Source organism: Coregonus lavaretus, assembly GCF_964263955.1.
Source record: "Coregonus lavaretus genome assembly, chromosome: 1".
In the NCBI taxonomy this organism is placed as follows: domain Eukaryota; kingdom Metazoa; phylum Chordata; class Actinopteri; order Salmoniformes; family Salmonidae; genus Coregonus; species Coregonus lavaretus.
Window position 1 is genome coordinate 56,028,175 of NC_139988.1, and position 13,457 is coordinate 56,041,631.

Below are 13,457 nucleotides of genomic sequence, written 5' to 3' on the forward strand. Positions count from 1 at the left end.
CCTCTGGTTGGTGCAGCGTCACAATAGTGGATTTACACCGTGGTGTATGTGTTTGGCTGTAGCTCACCACTTGTGTCATGTTTTTCCTCTGCTAGTTGTGAGCTGTAAGCTCTGTGATTTCTAGTAGGAGAAGAGACTGCAGTTAGCTTAGCATACCAGTGCTACAGCGAACTGTTTTTACATCAGCAACTGATGATTTCGACCCACCCTATCATGCAGATTTGGCCGGTGATGTAAAATGAGGGACGGTGTGTCCTTTCTGGTCCTTCTGGGAGAGGGTAAAGAAGTGGGTTGGAACAGTGTGCCAACCTTCCTGCCCGCCAATGAAGAAGTGGGATGCAGTTGCAGTTCTCTCTCTATCCCATCCCCCTCTTTTAATTATCTTAGTTATGGAATCTGCTGCCAAGCGCTGAAATGAATTGCCCAGCTTTCCATTTCGCCAATAGCCATTAAGTGCGACCCAGTTCCCTCTGGCCGGGGATGGCGTAATGTTTAGGCAGGGAGAAAGCTGAAGGGATTCCGATGCTGTCATCAAAATATGCCCAGATTAATGTGCTCAAGCGGGACAAGATCAATCTGGTTGGCAAACATAGGTGCACTATGGCACAACCCTGGAAAGTGGCAGGACTGTGTTGATGCAGGAAACCAATATATTCATAACTACTTTAGGAAATGAAAAGTTTTTGTTCCCCATTGTGCCTTTGGTAGCTTTGAGGTGACAAATGTCACCCTTCCATTGTTCGTTCGGGTCTCTGTAGCCAGCTGAAAAGTCCACTGCAGTCCTATGACACGCTAACTAGACCGGGAGAAAGCCGCCATCTTGGACTGAAACACCAGTGTTCTTACATTTGAGACCTAATTTCATGCCTTTCTCCAAAAATAGCATTAGCACCATCACTACAGGCATTCAGTGCAAATCATTGATGGAAATACCAGTCGATGGAAATACATTTGACCATCATGCGTATCGGTCTATAGGTACATTTGCATAATTTATTGGAAGTAAAATTGGCGTGTGTATTTTCGTTAGTCGTCTTATAGCCTATCTTATTTATCCAGCACAGCTATCACACGCGCACAGCATACAGAGCCTATTTTGAGCTGGATTTCTGCTGCAGCTCCTCAGCTCATTGCTGCTGGAGTGAAACGTGCTTTAATAAGCTCAGTCATTGTGCAACAATTCTAAATGCAATAGTGTATTAAAGGGCGACTGCACTTCCTGTTTTTCAATGCTCATTAAGAAATGCTAGCGGCCATGATTGAAGGAAAATTAGAGTTGTCTTGGGGGTGTGGTTTGATGTGGGTGTTTCTTGGGTGTGTCTTTGCCATTCAATCACAACAAACAATTGCAGTAGTGAGTACAGGGAGGTAAGCTAAGCTAGCTTTTGCTATGGAGAGAATGAAGTTTTGAAGTTGAGGACTTCTCCCTTCCTGACTGACTCGCCGTCTCAAGATGGTCTTGTAATTCAGTTCTATGTGTAGGCTAAAGCCTGCGCTGACCTTGTGTTTATAAAGCTGGCTATCCTATCTAGCTCTGTCAAATCAGTGATGGCAAAAGCCAGGGTCTGGAATGTGTTTCGTAAGACACTCGTTCTACAACACCCTGCTACGAAAGCAGCTTGCAACTTAGTTTCAACGTTTCATCACGTCATGTAAATGCATGTTACCGTGGAAACGGTATCAACTGTGAGTTGAATGCCCGGTCTTGAGTCAGCTCAGCTGTCCTACAACACAATATTCTATAACTGGCTAGTTTAGTCTCGCCTCGTCTCTCCTTATGTCCGCTGTTACATCTTTCCCGGGGGACAAATCCCAGAACTACTAATATCGGCTACATGTGGACATTGCAAAACATCGTCCAGAGTGTAGATACAGAGTGTAGATACAGAGTGTAGATACAGAGTGTAGATACAGAGTGTAGATACAGAGTGTAGATACAGAGTGTAGATACAGTGTAGATACACTCGATGAGTGTGTTTGTGTTTACAAAGACAAAACATTGTATGCTTTAAATATCATATTGATGGGACAGTGCTGATAAAGACATTATGCCTAGCAAATAAAAATAAGTTGTGTGAAGAGTACAACATCAGCTGTCTAACCAGAACTAGAATGGCATTCTATTTGGCTATTTGGCCAAATCTAAGGATTTGGCTGTCTAACCACACACTGACATGCACAGCTCTCTGGGTTAGGTTCTATCTTCAAATCTCCCATAGTATTGGTCACGTACACATATTTTACAGATGTTATCGTGGGTGTAGTGAAATACTTATGTTCCTAGCTCCAACAGTGCATTAATACCCAACAATACAAAACAATACATGCAAATCCCGAAAATATAAAGAAAGGAATTAAGAAATATAAATATTAGAATGAGCAATAGCATAAGTATGTGGACACCCCTTCAAATTAGTGGGTTCGGCCACACACGTTGCTGACAGGTGTATAAAATCGAGCACACAGCCATGCAATCACCATAGACAAACATTGACAGTAGAATGGCCTTACTGAAGAGTTCAGTGACTTTCAACGTGGCTCCGTCATAGGATGCCACCTTTCCAACAAGTCAGTTCGTCAACTTTCTGCCCTGCTAGAGCTGCCCCGGTCAACTGTAACTGCTGTTATTGTGAAGTGGAAACGTATAGGAACAACAACGGCTCAGCCGCGAAGTGGTAGGCCACACAAGCTCACAGAATGGGACCATGAGGGCTGAGTCAGAAGTTTAGATACCTTAAGTTGACTGTGCCTTTAAACAGCTTGGAAAATTCCAGAAAATCATTTGAGTCAATTGGAGGTGTACCTGTGGATGTATTTCAAGGCCTACCTTCAAATTCAGTGCCTCTTTGCTTGACATCATGGGAAAATCAAAAGAAATCAGCCAAGACCTCAGAAAACAAATTGTAGACCTCAACAAGTCTGGTTCATCCTTGGGAGCAATTTCCAAATGCCTGAAGGTACCACGTTTATCTGTACAAACAATAGTACGCAAGTATAAACACCATGGGACCACACAGCCGTCATACCGCTCAGGAAGGAGACGCTTTCTGTCTCCTAGAGATTAACATACTTTGGTGCGAAAAGTGCAAATCAATCCCAGAACAACAGCAAAGGACCTTGTGAAGATGCTGGAGGAAACAGGTACAAAATTATCTAGATCCACAGTAAAACGAGTCCGATATCGACATAACCTGAAAGGCAGCTCAGCAAGGAAGAAGCCACTGCTCCAAAACCGCCATAAAACTGCACATGGGGACAAAGATCTTACTTTTTTGAGAAATGTCCTCTGGTCTGATGAAACAAAAATAGAACTGTTTGCCCATAATGACCATCGTTATGTTTGGAGGAAAAAGGGGGTGGCTTGCAAGCCGAAGAACACCATCCCAACCGTGAAGCACGTGGGTGGCAGCATCATGCTGTGGGGGTGCTTTGCTGCAGGAGGGACTGGTGCACTTCACAAAATAGATGGCATCATGAGGAAAGACAATTATGTGGATATATTGAAGCAACATCTCAAGACATCAGTGAGGAAGTTAAAGCTTGGTCGCAAATGGGTCTTCCAAATGGACAATGACCCCAAGCATACTTCCAAAGTTGTGGCAAAATGGCTTAAGGACAACAAAGTCAAGGCATTGGAGTGGCCATCACAAAGGCCTGACCTCAATCCTATAGAACATTTGTGGGCAGAACTGAAAAAGCGTGTGCGAGCATGGAGGCCTACAAACCTGACTCAGTTACACCAGCTCTGTCAGGAGGAATGGGCCAAAATTCACCCAACTTATTGTGGGAAGCTTGTGGAAGGCTACCCGAAACGTTTGACCGAAGTTAAACAATTCAAAGGCAATGCTACCAAATACTAATTGAGTGAATGTAAACTTCTGACCCACTGGGAATGTGATGAAATAAATAAAAGCTGAAATAAATCATTCTCTCTACTATTGTTCTGACATTTCACATTCTTAAAATAAAGTGGTGATCCTAACTGAGCTAAAACACGGAATTTTTACTAGGATTAAATGTCAGGAATTGTGAAAAACTGAGTTTAAATGTATTTGGCTAAGGTGTATGTAGACTTCCGACTTCAACTGTACATAGGACAGCAGTTTCTAAGGTGCAGGGTTAAGTACCGGGTGGTAACCGGCTAGTAACAGTGACTGAAGTTCAGGGCAGGGTGCTGGGTGGAGGCCAGCTGATGGTGACTATTTAACAGTCTGATGGACTGGAGATAGAAGCTGTTTTTTCAGTCTCTTGGTCCCAGCTTTGATGCACCTGTACCGTCTCCGCCTTTTTAGATGGTAGCCGGGTGAACAGGCCATGGCTCAGGTGGCTGAGGTTCTTGATGATCTTATTGCAGTTGCAGTACCAGGCGGTGATACAGCCCGACAGATGCTCTCAATGGTGCATCTGTAGAAGTTTTTGAGGGTCGTAGGTGCCAAGCCAAATTTATTCAGCCTCCTGAGGTTGAAGAGGTGCTATTGTGCCTTCTTCACCAGACTGTCTGTGTAGATGGACCATTTCAGGTTGTCAGTAATGTGCACGCCGTGGAACTTGAAGCTTTTCACCCTCTCCAACTGCGGCCCCGTCGATGTGGATGGGGGCGTGCTCCCTCTGCTGTCTCCTGAAGTCCACGATCAGCACCTTGACGTAGAGGGAGAGGTTATATTCCTGACACCACTCCGCCGTGGCCCTCACCTCCTCCCTTACAGGTTATGGACAGGTGCAGTCAGGTAGCAGGAGGGGTGGAGTGCATGACACTCCTTAACCCATGGGTCCAGCAGGCAGAGTTCAATAACTACAGGCAGATGTGAGATGCAGGAGGATGGCATTTCCTCAGGAAGCTTTGCATTGATCAGTAGCCTACAGAGTAATATTGAGTGCAATTGCTGAACTTATGTAGATATTCTAAACCAAGTGTTTTGATAATTTTCAAGTGTAACAGTTCCATGTATAATAAACCATACTTCACATAATACTGTAGAAGCTGCTAATATAACAATGTAATATAACAAATATTATACCTTCCTGTATGGTGTCCCGTATATGACGGGAGTTCCCTTACATGTTTGAGGAATACACAGGTTCCCCACCCCCTTGTTGATAGCACCATTCGATTAAATAATAGCAAAAGACTATAAAAAGTAATAGATGTGTCTTGTATAATTTCAATGCTAAGTGCAAGGTCTCTCCCAATTCAGACATCAGTGTCAACCTGTATTTCAGTCAGAGGACTCCATTTCAAAAGCTTCTGTTCTGCCCATCTGTAGAAAAACGAGGAAGAGTTGATGAGTGACACAGGTATTGAAGGGGTGATATTACACTTGTCATGTACTGTCTTATTGGTAATCACCCTTTGCCCCTTCTGAGGTGTTTGCCAACGCCTGCTGGGCATGGCAGCGTAGATCAGCTCCAGGCTCCTCTCGTCACAGATACTGGTCATGAAGGAACCTGACTTCGGCTCCTATATGTGACCCAGATCCTATATCACAGAGGGAGGGAGAAAGACTATCACCATACAGTCATAGAAGCCAACAGGAAATACACAGTTGAACATAGCCAATCAGAGATCCTGATTCACAAGGAACATGTGCCAGCATGACACTGACTGGTTGGCATTACTCACTCCGACCCAGGAGTAGTCCATTGGCACAGTGGAAGGGGGCACCTCCTTACAACATAAAATACATAAGTATACACACAGCACTGATTACATTATCAGTGGTGGTTAGGTGAATTCCAGGACAGATAGTATTTTGACCATTGACCAGATCAAATGTGACCAACCTTATTCAAGTGTCCTCCATTACTCTGAAGCTTGACTGGTGTCTGGCCACTGCCTCAGCCTTCTGTAACAGCTCCTGATATAAATTAGTAACGGGGTTCCCACGACGCTGCTGAACAACAAGTCCACCAAGTGTTGTACATAGCCTGTGAATGAAATAAAATATCATCACAAAAAACATATAGCGAGGAAAAATTACTTTCTCTAGTTTGGAAGTAATTTATATGTTAATAGAGGGACTGTAACTATAGATTGGATTCAGGACGGTGACGCTGATGCCGCTACTATGCAAACAGATGTGTACGTTGCTGAATGCTTGCTGATACATTTTGCTATTTGCTGCCCATGGCAGCTGGGGGCAGACCACAACGTGTTGTCTCTGGGCAATTGGGCATCATTGGCAGAAGAGGGCGTGTAAGTAATCCAACCCTCAAGTAAGTCGTGACGAACTGACTTACAAAACTCCGTTTTGGACGAGACTGACTTTCATGACCAAAATTATCCTATTTACACTTTGTAGTCAATTTTGACACTTATGTTTCTGACTCATTTCGATGCCACATAGAACGTTTAAAACCAGAGAAGTTGGTTCTAAGGGGCAGTTGACCTTTAAAAACAGTTTTGATGGCCATGATTAAAAATAGGTACCATTTTAATTTCTCAACTGGTAATAGAAGCGCACCTCCCATTCGCATAGGCAACGGTAGGCAGGCTATCAGCGTGTCACTCACCACTTTACAATGTGAGCTGCATTTTGAAAATAGACTTATTTGTTTGAAACCTGAACGTTTTACTTCATATTATGAGGCATGTCTGACCTTGCTTCAATGTAGCCTAGGCAAAATACGACCATAGAAACGTGGAGGCCATTTTTTAAATAATTACTTCCTCATATGCCATTGAAACCAGCATTTCTCTCCTGTTCTATTGGCTTTAATATCAAATGTATTTCGTTGTCCAGAAGCCAAAGGCACAATCCTAGTCATATTACTGTAGCAAGTATTTATTTACAAATATATATATTTGTTGGACATAAAATACTGTAAAAACACCAGCAAATCAGCTCTATTCTATTCTATTACGTGGTCCTCTGTAGCTCAGCTGGTAGAGCACGGCGCTTGTAACGCCAAGGTAGTGGGTTCGATCCCCGGGATCACCCATACACAAAAAAAAAAATGTATGCACGCATGACTGTAAGTCGCTTTGGATAAAAGCGTCTGCTAAATGGCATATTAATTATATTATTATAATAGAGCGATATATGTAGGCCCTCCTGTAGCTCAGTTGGTAGAGCATGGCGCTTGCAACGCCAGGGTTGTGGGTTCGATTCCCACGAGGGGCCAGTATGAAAAATGTATGCACTCACTAACTGTAAGTCGCTCTGGATAAGAGCGTCTGCTAAATGACTAAAATGTAAAATATGTGATCGTATTCAAATGTAAGAAAGGTTTGAAATTATTATGTTTTAGTCAAATGTTATATCTGTTTGGGCTTCTTGCGGTCAATTTGCAGTCTACAAATTATTTGTAAGTATGTTCCGGTCCTCTGACCATCCTCTCAAGGAAACATTCTGTCATAGCAGAAAGTCTCTTGACTCCCTTGGTAGTAACAAGAGGAGTGGACAGTGTCAGTTTACTGAGTTGGTCTCTGTCTGAAATCCCAGACCTAGGGCAACAGCACTGGAACATTGTTAATGGGGGGGCAACAGTGCACAGTAGTGCCATGATGACTAGTGCCAGGTAATCAGCTCATTGGCCTAGTTGAGGATCACTAAAACATTCCACATTCAATGTCAACCTGATGCTGTTGCCTCGGCCGACCAATTCAGATGAAAATAATCATTTTAAACTTCTACTTGAGGTTTTCGATTCATGAAATGGGCTGCATTTTGGATTCAAGGCCTGAATTAAGTTGCATTAGAAATGAACCCAGCCCTGCTCAAAATATGACGCAGCATTAACGTTGTCCAAGGGACCCTTCGATGTATAGCCTAGTTTTTTTTTTTAACAGAGAGCTCAGCTTAGCCCCTGATAAAGGACAATCCTTTACATCACATCAGAGAAATGATGACCCCTCTCTCCCTTTAGTGTTCTCCACTGATCTCCTGCTGCAGGTATTAATAGTATCTGGATGGGCCTGTGTGGGGAAAAGAGGTTGCCTCCCGTCCCCGTAAATATCGCATGATTTCCCCTGAGTGCTCTGTAATGCGAGAGAGGAGGATGAGGAAGAAAAAGTATCCCGAGTGGCGCAGTGGTCTAAGGCACTGCATTGCAGTGCTAGCTGTGCCACTAGAGATCCTGGTTCGAATCCAGGCTCTGCTGTAGCCGGCCGCAACCGGGAGACCAATGGGGCGGCGCACAATTGGCCCAGCGTCGTCCAGGGTAGGGAAGGGAATTGCCGGCAGGGAGGTAGCTCAGTTGGTAGAGCATGGCGTTTGCAACGCCAGGGTTGTGGGTTCGATTCCCATGGGGTATGAAAAGAATAATGTATGCACTAACTGTAAGTCGCTCTGGATAAGAGTGTCTGCTAAATAATGTAAAAAATGTAAAAAAAAAAATAAAAATAAAAAAAGAAGGGAAGATGGAGGTCATAGCTATAACTTGACTGTGTGTCTGATAAGGGGACATATGTGAAGATATTTCTTAATGTGTATAGGTACTTAGTTTTATTAGTAGTTGTAGCAGTAGTTTTTATTAGTTGTAGGCCTATTTAGTAGTTGTACAACTTTTCTTATGCTGTTAATCTAAGTTTTAGTTGTATTATTATAATTTCGTTGTTGTTACTATTATTATTAGACAGTTTACTTATTTTTGTTGTTACTAAGTATTGTTTGTTTATTTTATCTTTCATTTGGATAAAAACAAGATAAATAAATATAATAATAATATGAGGTACTAGCCTATATATAACAGAGGGTGGCTGCCTGATCTGGTCTTTGACACAGGTCTGTTATTAGGGTACAGAGATTATTTTTGATCTCCCTCTAGCATTGTGAAGATGTTCCACAGCCATGGTAAAATTGGTAGCTTTCATCTAAAAACGAGTTTTGGTCCTCCAGGACATTTTGATAATCCATTCCTCTCCTCTCTGCCTGAGCCTCTGTCGCTACACATTCCAGCACAAATGTTTCCCAGTCAAACCCAATACCTCGCATGCTTTTGCTCTGAGCACAACATCATTTCCTCATGGCTGAACTTCTGTCACCTTGCTCATTGTACTTTAAGAATGTCTCAGGAGGGTGTGTGCGTGTTTGTTTTTCTTTGTTTATTCTGTGTGCTTTTCTTTACTGCTGAAGTTACCTTTCCCTTTGAATATCTCACGAGTGTGTATGTAGGCTAATATGCGTGCGTGCCTGCATATGTCTGCTGTGTATGTGTGTGACGTATGTTTTCCCTCATTGTACTTCAAGTAGGGCTACTTTCATTATAGTTAAATGATACTGGGTAGGGTCAGATAGAGAAGGGTGGATGGTGTACACTGTACACTAAGCATTCTACCACCAGGACAGCAGCCATCTTATGACCCCTGCTGGAGAGCGAGACATTCCCAAACTGCAGAGGTGTTGTCTGTTTAGGACTCTGGCTTTTTCCTGGTGCTCTACTCCGCCTCTGCGTGAGCTATTTGTAGCATTCTAGAAACAGGCTCTGCTTGGCCCTGTATTTAAATAAATGAAAAAATGCTAAAATGAAATGAGTTCACACGAAAAGGCCTGCGATTGAAAACCGACATTAAAACAGGGTTTTCTGTAGCAAAACTATTTTCTACGGTGTGCCCCTAATGCAGGGTTGTCCAACCTTTTCTAGCATGAGAAAAATGAAAAGTTGCGAGCTACTCCGTTTTTATAGCATTCAAATAGGCACATTCTTCCCTTTACCCTGCAACTCTTTCCCAGGTCCTTGGTATACAAGAGATGTGTTTTCTGTCAATATACCTGGTAAAATAATGGTTAATAAAAAACTCTAAGGGGGTCCCATAAAATTATACATTTACATTTTAGTCATTTAGCAGACGCTCTTATCCAGAGCGACTTACAGTTAGTGGGTGCATACATTTTCATACTGGCCCCCCATGGGAAACGAACCCACAACCCTGCCGTTGCAAACGCCATGCTCTACCAACTGAGCTACAGGGGACAAATGATATTAAGTGTTTTGCTGAATTCTGTTTTCTCCATTTAATTTTTCCTGGTTTGGGATGTTTTCCCCAGTTTTTACTCTCAATATTACAATTATTCCGAGAGAAACAACGAAAATGTATGTTCTGAGTCCATGCCAATGCTTAAGTCACATCAGAAGACCACTTTTGAGGTAAAAAACTAAACCAAAAAGTGTAATTCCCCTTTTAATTACACAACTAGCAAGAGAGGAATGTGTCGGTCTAGCGATGTTTCTGCTGTTTCTTCTGCAGCACCACGTCATGGCAGAGTTTGCAAAACAATCGCCAACCAATTGATAACATAATGTAGTAATAGTAGATATTGTTCTGTCAGGTAAGCCTTCTTTGCACTTAACAACTAATTGAGAAGGTTTTGGGGGAAAATTTGTCTGCCCATAAGACAGTTATCATTAGCTTCGCTAACTGGCTACATACAGAGTGATAGACAAACATGTGCACCAGACAGACTGGAGCAATATTGATGGACATTTTATTGGCAGATATTGTGTTATGTTTGGCTTTTTAAGCCAATAGTGGCTAACCAGGGGTGAGATAATGTCAATGTGGCTTTGATTGGATTGTAGCCGGGAGCTTTGTTAATGACAGTTTGCAAAGGAACACGTAAAAAAAATGCATGTACTTTCCAAATTGATTGGCGAGCTACTCATAAGTGGGCTGAGAGCTACTGGTAGCTTGGAGACCCCTGCCCTAATGAATATGACCCAGGCCATAGAGGGGAAAACACCCTGTACGACCCTGATTTACAATTTCTAACAAACACTGTACAGCCTTTTTTGCACACACCACTTGTGTGTAAAAATCTATTTTCAACTCTATGTCCCTGTATCCCTCCAGGGCCAGTGGTGTATGTGCTAGACCTGGTTGACCGGCTCATCTCCAAGGCCTGCCCCTTCGCCGCCGCCGGCATCATGGTGGGCTCCATCTACTGGACCGCCGTCACTTATGGCGCTGTCACCGTCATGCAGGTGAGACCACCACACACACACACACACACACACACACACACACACACACACACACACTAAGGTTTCTGTTAGGAAAATGTGGCGCCTGACAACATGACCGGGAAGATTTTAATTTACCGGCCATTTGAGAAGTTTACCGGACCCATATACATTGGATGTGTAACCCATTAGGGCATCCACCCATGGTACTCAGAATGACAGAAATTACATTTAAAGATTATGCAACTCCTGTAATGAAGCAGCCAATAAAACTTAATTTTCTAACATTTGCCTAAATGCAATTCTAAACAGCGCATCTGATGTGAGCAGTTCCATATTAGAAACTTAGAAAGAGGGGGAATCTAAAGATGCAACTACTAGAATGGGTTGCTAATATAACTAGGATTGTGCCTTTGGCTTTTGGACAACAAAAGAAAGTTGAAATGAAAACCAATAGAACAGGAGAGAAATACTGGTTTCAATGGCATAGGAGGAAGTCTTTATAAAAAAATGGCCTCCACGTCTCTATGATCAGATTTTACCTAGGCTACTTTGAAGCAAGGTAAGACATGGCTCATAATATGAAGTAAAATGTTCAGGTTTCAAACAAATAAAGGGTGACTGCACTTCCTGATTTGGCCTCGTTTTAGATTTGGTTCAATAAGAAATGCTACCAGCCATGACTGAATTCAAATGTGAGTTTGTTTCTTGGTGTGGTTTGATGTGGATGTCTCTTGTGTGTATTCGCAGGTGGGAAGAGTTAGCCAAATTTTTATGCAGATTAGCTTCAGCCGGCTGGTGTGCTACTGTGGCAAAGTTTTTGTTTGACTTTGGATAGCCTATCTCTGGGGATAGTTAGGGACTAGGGATTAACATGGGTAATCCGGGATCCTGTCACATTTCCCCCAAAAATAAAATGACAAGACCCAGGAAATTACAACATTTTCCCCCAAAGTCGCACTAATGCAATTCCACAAAATACATTACATGTGCAGCAGCAGATTACCCAAAAAAATTATAGCACATTATGCAAACAGGTTGTCGCATTGAAAGTCGCCATAAATTCAAAGCACACGCATAATTGACACTGCCGGACTGCACACGAGACCCGAATGCAGTTAGTAAACCCTACAATAAACCCCTACAGTATACCCTATAAAATAGTGCATGCTTCTTTGAGCTGTCAATGTGACTCTTCAGACAGTCAGAAATTTGAGAGGCCTATGCACAATTCACTACTTACAGTGAGGGGAAAAAAGTATTTGATCCCCTGCTGATTTTGTACGTTTGCCCACTGACAAAGACATGATCAGTCTATAATTTTAATGGTAGGTTTATTTGAACAGTGAGAGACAGAATAACAACAAACAAATCCAGAAAAATGCATGTCAAAAATGTTATAAATTGATTTGCATTTTAATGAGGGAAATAAGTATTTGACCCCTCTGCAAAACATTACTTGGTACTTGGTGGCAAAACCCTTGTTGGCAATCACAGAGGTCAGACATTTCTTGTAGTTGGCCACCAGGTTTGCACACATCTCAGGAGGGATTTTGACCCACTCCTCTTTGCAGATCTTCTCCAAGTCATTAAGGTTTCGAGGCTGACGTTTGGCAACTCGAACCTTCAGCTCCCTCCACAGATTTTCTATGGGATTAAGGTCTGGAGACTGGCTAGGCCACTCCAGGCCCTTAATGTGCTTCTTCTTGAGCCACTCCTTTGTTGCCTTGGCCGTGTGTTTTGGGTCATTGTCATGCTGGAATACCCATCCACGACCCACTTTCAATGCCCTGGCTGAGGGAAGGAGGTTCTCACCCAAGATTTGACGGTACATGGCCCTGTCCATCGTCCCTTTGAAGCGGTGAAGTTGTCCTGTCCCCTTAGCAGAAAAACACACCCAAACCATAATGTTTCCACCTCCATGTTTGACGGTGGGGATGGTGTTCTTGGGGTCATAGGCAGCATTCCTCCTCCTCCGAACACGGCGAGTTGAGTTGATGCCAAAGAGCTCCATTTTGGTCTCATCTGACCACAACACTTTCACCCAGTTCTCCTCTGAATCATTCAGATGTTCATTGGCAAACTTCTGACGGGCCTGTATATGTGCTTTCTTGAGCAGGGGGACCTTGCGGGCGCTGCAGGATTTCAATCCTTCACGGCGTAGTGTGTTACCAATTGTTTTCTAGGTGACTATGGTCCCAGCTGCCTTGAGATCATTGACAAGATCCTCCCATGTAGTTCTGGGCTGATTCCTCACCGTTCTCATGATCATTGCAACTCCACGAGGTGAGATCTTGCATGGAGCCCCAGGCCGAGGGAGATTGACAGTTATTTTGTGTTTCTTCCATTTGCGAATAAATCCACCAACTGTTGTCACCTTCTCACCAAGCTGCTTGGCGATGGTCTTGTAGCCCATTCCAGCCTGGTGTAGGTCTACAATCCTGTCCCTGACATCCTTGGAGAGCTCTTTGGTCTTGGCCATGGTGGAGAGTTTGGAATCTGATTGATTGATTGCTTCTGTGGACAGGTGTCTTTTATACAGGTAACAAACTGAGATT

At 43.1% G+C, this 13,457-nt stretch overlaps 1 protein-coding gene across 2 annotated transcripts in view; it reads left to right on the forward strand.

The window, feature by feature from the left end:
- marchf5 (membrane-associated ring finger (C3HC4) 5) overlaps positions 1-13,457 on the forward strand; it is a 62,052-nt gene that overhangs the window by 39,776 nt on the left and 8,819 nt on the right. For both annotated transcript variants that reach the window (XM_084170108.1, XM_084170109.1), the window contains exon 3: positions 10,790-10,920. In XM_084170108.1, the coding sequence (XP_084026234.1) occupies positions 10,790-10,920 (131 nt within the window). The remainder of the gene's footprint in view (positions 1-10,789; positions 10,921-13,457) is intronic.